The sequence below is a fragment of the Petaurus breviceps genome, unplaced genomic scaffold, assembly GCF_028583685.1.
Source record: "Petaurus breviceps papuanus isolate PSGF00001 unplaced genomic scaffold, PetGlider_PUasm1.0 98, whole genome shotgun sequence".
Taxonomy (NCBI): domain Eukaryota; kingdom Metazoa; phylum Chordata; class Mammalia; order Diprotodontia; family Petauridae; genus Petaurus; species Petaurus breviceps.
In genome coordinates this window covers 1,218,867-1,227,251 of record NW_027187460.1, presented here as the reverse complement: position 1 = coordinate 1,227,251, position 8,385 = coordinate 1,218,867, and the positions used below count along the sequence as shown (strand labels likewise).

At 48.3% G+C, this 8,385-nt stretch overlaps 1 protein-coding gene across 1 annotated transcript; it reads right to left on the bottom strand.

The window, feature by feature from the left end:
* Positions 1 to 1,963: 1,963 nt before the first annotated feature.
* On the bottom strand, positions 1,964 to 6,495 carry ARC (activity regulated cytoskeleton associated protein). The gene is made up of 3 exons (XM_069080989.1): positions 4,110 to 6,495; positions 3,548 to 3,681; positions 1,964 to 3,016 (listed from the first exon to the last, which is right to left on the bottom strand). The coding sequence occupies exon 1, from the start codon at positions 6,158 to 6,160 to the stop codon at positions 4,958 to 4,960; it is 1,203 nt and encodes a 400-aa protein (XP_068937090.1). The 5' UTR covers positions 6,161 to 6,495; the 3' UTR covers positions 1,964 to 3,016; positions 3,548 to 3,681; positions 4,110 to 4,957.
* Between the last annotated feature and the right edge of the window lie 1,890 nt (positions 6,496 to 8,385).

Here is an 8,385-nt window from a genome sequence, read left to right as displayed (position 1 = left end):
GTCTTTCCTCCTATGACATGGACTCAAGCCCCTTCAGTATCCTGATTGCCCTCCTCTGGTCACTTTCCTGTGTTCTTCCTAAAGTGTACGTCCTAAACCAAACAAAATATTCCATTTGTGGTCTGACCAGGACAGAGGACTGCAGAAATGTAAACCTCTTTAGTCCTGGGCTGTGGTTCTTTCCCTTAGTTTTATTGGCTATGAGAAATATGTATGTATCTGTATATGTATCTGTAGAGTTCCTTCTGGAGGAGCCTCCATCTTGGTGAGGGGGTTTAGGCTGTAGGAACCTCCTTGAATCTTCCCACTTGATGAGGCATTTACCTGAGACCATAAGCCTTTCATCATAGCTAGGCCCAAATCTCTTACTCTTAACCTAGCCTAGCCCCTCCATTGTCCAGCTACTTCCCACCCTTGATCCTATCAAAATATCTATACCCAAATCTGTTACCCTTAAACTAGGCTAGCCCTTCCTTATCTGTTATCTCCAGGTAGCCTTCAGCTATTTCCCACCTTTAATCCCATTACTGGAGTGTGATCTTAGTTCCATCAAAGATCCTCCTTAGACTCTTCCTCAAGACTCTCCCCAAATCCCTCCTCTAGACCTCCTCTAGATCCCTCCCACAGTCTTTCTTTATATAAGATCCATCTTGCCTCCATGAAGGGACTGAGATTCAATCTAGGCAGACTGAGTCTGTGTCAGATTGTTCTGGCCAGCTTGTCCAATACAAACATCACTTAGACTCCTTAAGAGTCTACCCATTAAGGTGAATCTTTAATAAACTTTGCTTTTCTTTGGCTGAGAGAAGGCTTGAGTCAAATTCATTCAGCAGGACCTGGTATGTTGGTATTTGGGGGTCTCAAGCAGCCCTGAACCCCAGCCTTCAACATTGGGAACATTTATTTTTTCAGTCCACTAAAATCTCTAATTTTTTTTTTTCAATGAACTGGTATCTAACCATGCTTCCTCTATCTTGGGTTTATGATGTGTATTTTTTAAGGGAAAAGGAGGAAAGATAACAAGCATTTATTGTCGACTATATACCAGACACTTACAAATATTATTTCATTTAATCCTTACAATGCCCCTGCAAAGCATATGCTATTATTATCCCTATTTTACAGTTGAGGAAACTGAAGCAACCAGAGGTTAAGTGACTTACCCAGGATCATACAGCTAGTATCCCATTTGAACTCAGGTCTTCCTGATTCTGGGTCCAGTGCTCTATCTATTGTACCACCAGCTGTTTCTAATGCAAGTGTTATGGCCTCCCATTGATCCCTATTAAGTTGTATCTTATTCAATTTGGCTCTGTGTCCTAGCCTATTAAGATCTTTCCAATATTGTGGCATAGTGGACAGAGTGATGGATGTGGATGACCTTGATTGCAACCCTGTCTATACCAGTTACTAGCTGGGTGATTGTGAGTTAATCACTTAAGCTCTCTGAGCCCTTATTTCTCTTCTGTAAGAAGACAGGGAGGATTAAATGACCTCTAAGGACCCTCCAGGTCTAAATCTGTGATTTTATCATCCAGTGTAATAGCTTTCCTTCCATCTATTCCTTTATCCAAGTCAGTTATTAAAAAAGATATTGTTAATACCGGGTCAAGCACAGATCCCAGAGGCACTCCTTTGCAGACTTCCCTCCAAGTGGATATATAATCATTGACTGTTCTCCTTTTCTGGCTATTTAGCCATTTCCCAATCCACCTAAATGCATTATTGTTGAACCCACAGCTCTCCAATCTTTTGCATAAGAGTAGCATACGAGACTTTGACAAATGCTATGCTAATAAATCTTTCTTGGATATATCTGTAATATTCTGCTGAACTGCCAGTTTAACAACTTTCTACCTAGTCACTCTCCCTTCACTTACCCCAGTCCCCTTGGTCCCCACCCACCCGAATTTTTTCCCCTGGCCTAAAGAAAGATTAGAAACATGTTCATCTGATGTTTTAATGTTTTATTAAAGAAATCTTACAAAAGAGCAATTTTTTTTTTCCAGCGGAAGGGAGGTACATTTTGACTGTTGACCCTGGACTTGGTCAGCTGATGCTGTGGCCAGTCTAATGGATGAATGGGGAAAGGGGTGGGGAATGTAGCTTATCCAGTTTAGAGATACCCAGAGGGTTCCCTCCCCTCCAATCAATAGTCAACGAGGCCAAGAGAGTTCTAGCCAATGGGACCAGATACAGTGAATATAGGGTGATATAGTCTATGTATGAATCTGAAGAATGTCCACTATTAAAAAATAAATCTATGAGGAGCAGTTGGCGGAGCATAGGACTATGGCTGGCTAATCAGCCAGAATCTAAAAGACCTTCAGAGACACCCTGCCTCCTATTCCCTTGGAAAGATAGGCAGGAAGGTCCAGGAAGGTTGAACTAACCTTGGATAGGCTCTCCAGGCATGGGACAAGGGTGTAAACATTTGTTAGCCAGTGTGGTGAGGATCGGGAGGATGGGGACATGATAGTAGGGAATCCAATGGGGAAGAGATTCTGACTTCCCCTGCCTCTTGGAGACACGTCCAAGAGTGAGGTTCAGGAAGGTGGGGGCAGGAAGGTGGGCCATGGCCACTGGCCCAGGGCAAGACATGGGACTCTGGTGGAAGGAGATAAAGGGGTCACATCTCCTGCCACCTAAACTTGGGGCTCCAAAGATGCAGAGCTCACTCAGAGCAGGGGCAGGAAGCCAGATGGTGCCTAAGCGCCAGAGCTTGGCTTCCCCCAGGAGGCCGCTGTTCCATCCATCCTCCCCCGAGAATTGTCAGCTTGGCTAGTGTCACCTCCACACACAGTTCTGTCCACCCCTCTCTTTTTCTTCAAGCTTGGAGGCCCTGCTCTTTGGCAGTCTCTTCCTCTCCACTCCACCTCCTTCTTCTTGCCTGTGCAGCTCCACTGCCATATCCTCAAACTCCTTCTTCCCCTTCTGGCAGGTTTGCTATTTCTCCTCAAGGATGGTAAGTATATTTCAATCTCAGCAGCAAATAAGTTTGTGAGAGTCTTGGTTCCTGAAAGAAATACAAGTATAACAGGCAAGTTAGAGACAATAGAAAGGGGCAATAGGAACTGGGGTGTGAAAAAGTGAGCAGGGAGGAAGGGTGTAGGGTACACTGGCCAGGAAAGAGGGTGATTCTTGGCTCTGTCAAAAGGCAGAGGTCACTAAACAATTGTCCTATTAACTAGACACTTGACCAAAAATGACTGACCTTTCAGACTAACCTCTACCCTAGTCCCTACCTACCCAAAAAGGGAAATTGTGGAGCCTTCAATTCGAAATATCAGATTTCAAGGTTGGAGGCAATTACCCCTCCAGAATTGGCCAAATCATCCCCAAGTGGCCAGACCACAGAATTCAGATCAAAGTTGCTCCAACCAGACTCCTGGGGTTTATTTGCATTTCAATACACTATGTTCCATCATCCAGGCCTGGATATGAGGATTTAAAGATGGGGGATAAGGGTCTACTTCTTCAATCATAATTCTTTGGAGAGGAGTGGACAAGGATGTCTTCAAGAGAGAAAAAATCAATAATTAGTTACCTGAAAGGTGCTGATGCCAAATCCCCCAAGGACTTTGGAAATCAGGCACTGGAGTTTCCTTGATCTCCTTCAGCCTGCTGCCCATCACAAGGTGAATCATTGCTGCCTCTGTTCTGCTAGGCTGGAGTGAATCACTGTAGCAAGGGTGAAAAAACAACAATCTGTGAGCTTCAAGATAGAGATGGAGAAAAGAGACACTCTTCAAGCCCTGGGGCACACCTGCCCACCTGTCTTGAGCTTTCTCAGGGGACTAATGTAGGTATCAGGTGCCATGATGGTTAGCCCATCTCCCACCCCAACCACTAAACCCCCTTTCATACTGCCTCTCTTCTCACATCTTTGTAGAAATGGGAAAACACTGCCTGGATATAATTCCCTAAGAGGATTCCCATACCAAAGGAGCCTTGAAGAGGGAGTCTGGAGAGCTGCATTAGACCACTAACTTGTTGGGTAACTTGTTGAGTCATTCAGTTTCCTCATTTCTAAAATTCTCTCTAAGGTCTCCTCTCCCAGCCCTGACATTCTAGAATTGTTTGAGTCTTTCCACGGGGGAGATTCTCACCTTTAGATTGTAGGAGGGATCAGGATCTCCAAGCACACATTGCTGCTGCCATCCCTGGAAAGGCTTTGTGTCTTTTCTGGGGAAGTCGAAGAGGATACCAGCTGCTACGGAGTGGGTAGAACGGCCATGGACCCTTGACTCTCACCATGTGAAGGGCAAAAGGTTGGAAAAAATGGTTTCCTTCTCCTGCTCTGTTTCTTCTCAGATGATCTTGGAGTCCTGGCTCTGAACAGCCAGCTGGCTCAATGCCAGCCACCTTTATAACCTAGCTACTCTCCATGTCCCCTGTGGCTAGTGGCCAATGGGAGAAGGACAGGAATGATCTTAGGGAGGAAGAAGACATATCAAGGCCAGTGGCTGGACTCTTTCTTGGTTAGAAAGAGTTTCATATGGGAGCAGGTAACCATTGTAGAACCATGGGGGTGGGGAGGAGTCAAAGGGAGTGGCTGGATACACACACCAGACTGGCTAGAGGTGAAGACAAAAAGAGGAAGGCTAGATTTCTGCCTCCCAGCAGCTAAGGAGGGGGGGTGGGGGAGTTAACAGATGCTGGCATAGGTGATCCTGTATGAAACTATGGAGGATTCAAGTAGGAGGGAGGGTGTATGGACAAGGTGGTGGGAAAACCCCTACTGTATGAGTCTTGTCTCCCAAAGTGTCCAAGTCCGTCAAGTGCCAATCCCATTGGGGGACGGGGCTGACTGCCAACTCTTTCTTGGCAAGACAGCACAAGCTGCCCTTGGGAAATTAGGACATCTGGGAGAATCCTCAACCAAGTGATCCCAGAAGGGGTAGGGGTATCCAGGGAGAGGGGGCTAACAAGGGCTGAGGGGTGGCCACCGCCACCTCTACTCGGGCTGGGTCCCATCACTGGCAAGGGACTCAATAGCTGGGGTGAGTGATTCGTCATTGTCCTCTGATTGGGTTTGCTGCTCTGTGGCCTCCTCCCCCTGCTCCAGGCCTTCTTGGACCTCCTGACCTCTCTGGATCAGCTGCTCAAGGGTCTTGGGCAGTGGATGTCGGAGGAAATGCTTGAGCTTGGGCTGAAGGGTGCCCACCACATACTGGATGATCTCTTCCTCATCAGCATCCACATACAGGGTCTGATAGAGATCTCTCTTCCGCCAGAGGAACTGGTCCAGAGGCTCACCTTGTTTCTGGGGCAGGTCCAGCTCCCGCTTGATGGCATCCCGGGTAAGGGTCCCCTCACTATACTGCAAAAATTCCTTCTTGAATTCCACCCAATTCTTCACAGACCCCTGCTTGTATTCCCACCATTTCTTTGCTGGGCCATTCATGTGGTTCTGGATCTGGGACAGCCAGTACTCTTCAGTCCCTCCGACCTGCTTCAGATATTCTTCCAGGTGACTGAGGAATTCACGGGGATCCTCAAAAATCTGTGTGTCTACACCAGGACTCAGTGTCCCATCCTCAGTGGTTGAGCTCCAGGGTGGGTACTGCTGTATGTCCGAGGGCTCGTGGCTTAGGGCCTCTCCTCCCCCAATGACCCCTGCCGGTGTTGGGGGGGTGATGGCATAGGGACTCACCGTGTAGTCATAGGGGTCAGTCTCCTGGCAGTAGCCCTCAGGGCCCCCCACGCCAACAGAGACAGTCTGGCGGCCAGCCTCCCCACTCACTGGATACTTGCCTCCCATGGACTCTAGCCGGTCGGCCCACTTCTCCAGCCGGTAGAAAACCTCCCGCCACACGTTCATCTCCCTCTTCACCCAACGTTCCAGGTGGGCAATGGTCTCCTGGCAGCGGGACAGGCAGGCCTTGATGGACTTCTTCCAGCGTTGTGAGTCCCCGGTGGGGACATAGCCATCCAAATTGTTCTCCAGCTTCCCCACTGACCTGTGCAAGCCTTTCAGCTCCCTCTCCACCTGCTTGGACACCTCGGTTAGCAGATGCCGGTGAGTCTTCCTTACGTGCTCCAACATCTCTGCCCGGCACTTCCCGATCTGCAGAATTACGTTGGGCTTGGCCGCTGGCCCGCCCCGGGGACCGTGGTAGGTATGAAGGCCCCCACTGCTCATGTGCTCCAGCTCCATCACTTGTGTCTGTAGACAAACCGACAAGGCAGATTCCTCCCGGGCCCACAGTAGGGATCTGAGTTCAGCAGTCCCTCTCTCTGGTGACCTGGCTCCTCAGAAGGGGTTAATCCTCCTAGCCGCAAAGCAAACCCCCTTCTCTTCTCGGCTCCTGGAAGAAATTCAGTGAAGAGGAGGAAAGAAAGGTGGTCTCCAGAGATCCGAGTGTGCGCGCCTGTCTCGCCGCTCCACAGGTGATAGGGGCTGCTGGCAGCTTGCAAATCAGCTCTCGCTGCCGCGGCTTGCCGCAGCTCCCAGGCTCTCCGCTAAAGCTAGTGAAGCTTGTAGCTGGGTAGCCTGCCTCCCTTCCCGCTGCCTCCTGTCTTTATACAGCCGGGCTCCCTGCACGTGGGCGGCCTGGCTCCTGGAACTCCGGCTCTCATTGGTAGCAGGCACCGAGGCCCTGCCAAGCTGCGCCCCCCCTCCCCAACTGCTGAGTGAAGCCCCTCCTCTTTCCCGGCGCCCACTCAAACACTCCCCCAGAGCCGGAGCTGGAGAGAGAGAGAGAGAGAGGAGGAAAAAAAAACTGCACACACACACACAGTTCAGATGGATGGATGACTAATCCCCACCTTCCTTTTCAAAGTCCAGAGGAGAGGGGAGGAGGGAAGAGGGGAAAAAGCTCTTACTTATTCACCGAGCCAAAGGATTTACTCTGCCAACCCTGTCATTGTGTTCTTCCCCCGCTGAACTCCTGGGGATGAAGAAAGTTGGGACCGGGGGGCCTGGGAACCACCCACACATCTCACCTCAGCCACTAGAGCTGGGTCAGCCCTCCCGGACCTGCTACCTGGACTTCCAAGGAGAGCGTGTGGTTGATGTGAGCAAGCGACTGCTTGGGTAGTGGAGAAAACGCTAGCTTGGGTTCCACTGTACTGTTGGTTCTGTCATCGACTGAATGAAGGACCTTTCTGGGACTCAGTTTCTCCCTCTGTAAATCAAGGCATTCAGCTCTGTTGAACTATGAGTCATGAACAACAATTGTATTTGACACGAGAGACCAGAGGGTCACCATATGAATTATGTGTTAAAGTGGAGGGTGGGGGGAGCCTGGGGAGAACCAAAGCAAACTGCCTGGGAACAAGGAAAGCAGAAGGGAGGGGAGGAAAGGAACAGAGTTTCTCTCTTCTCCTCTGTTTGATGTACATATAAATGTATGTAGATGTGTATACATACATATCTAGATACATACATATAAACACAATCACACACATATTTCTGTCTCTCTCCCTCCCTCTCTCTCTCCTCTCTCTTCCCACTTCAAAGGGTGGAAGAGATCCCTGAACCTTGAATACAGCAAGCGGCCTCCTTGACAAGCCATGCAATTCACCGCCAGGGCATTAGAAGTGTTTTGTATTCTCCTTCTTTACAAATCAGCACCAGGGACAGAGAACAGGTGAGCTATTCACTGATACTCATTCACAAGGCAAGCAACTGGTCTCCTTTCTGTAACAATGAGACATACAACATATATTCTGCACGCTCCCAGCCCAATCTGTCACTAGTCTGCCCCTGACTCATGGAATCTAATATTCACACAATTTAGAATGTCAGAGGTGGAGGGGATGAAAGACAGAACTGGGACTATAGGACATAGAATGTTAGAGCTGAGGAGGACCATAGAAAGCACCATGATCAACTCCAGAAAATAATAATAAAAACAGTTAGCATTCATATAATAGTTTAAGGACAACAACCCTGGGAGGTAGGTGCTATTGCTATCCTCATTTTACAGATGAGGAAACCAAGGCAGAACAGAAATTATTTGTTCAGGGTCACACAACTAGGTAGTGTCTAAGACAGAATTTGACCTAGAGTTTTCCTCCCTCCAGGGTCCAGCAGGACCACTGTGACATCTAACTGCCTCTGTAGAGAAGGAAAGTGACAATTAAGATCACACAACAAATTACTTGGATGAGTTGGAACTAGAACTTGAACTCTTGGTTTCCTAATTCAATTCAATAGACATTAATTGGACATCTATTATGGGCCAGACCTTGTGCTTCTCACAGATTAGGGTGCTGATTCAGCATCCTCACTGGTGTTTGGACACTCTCTGAATGCTTGTGCCTCCGCTCCCCTATTAGTCTAGCAATTCTAGAGTAGGGGTTCTGAAGTTGGTTTGTGCCATGGACCCTTTCTCATAATCATGCTTTTAAATGCATAAAATAAAATACAAATACTTA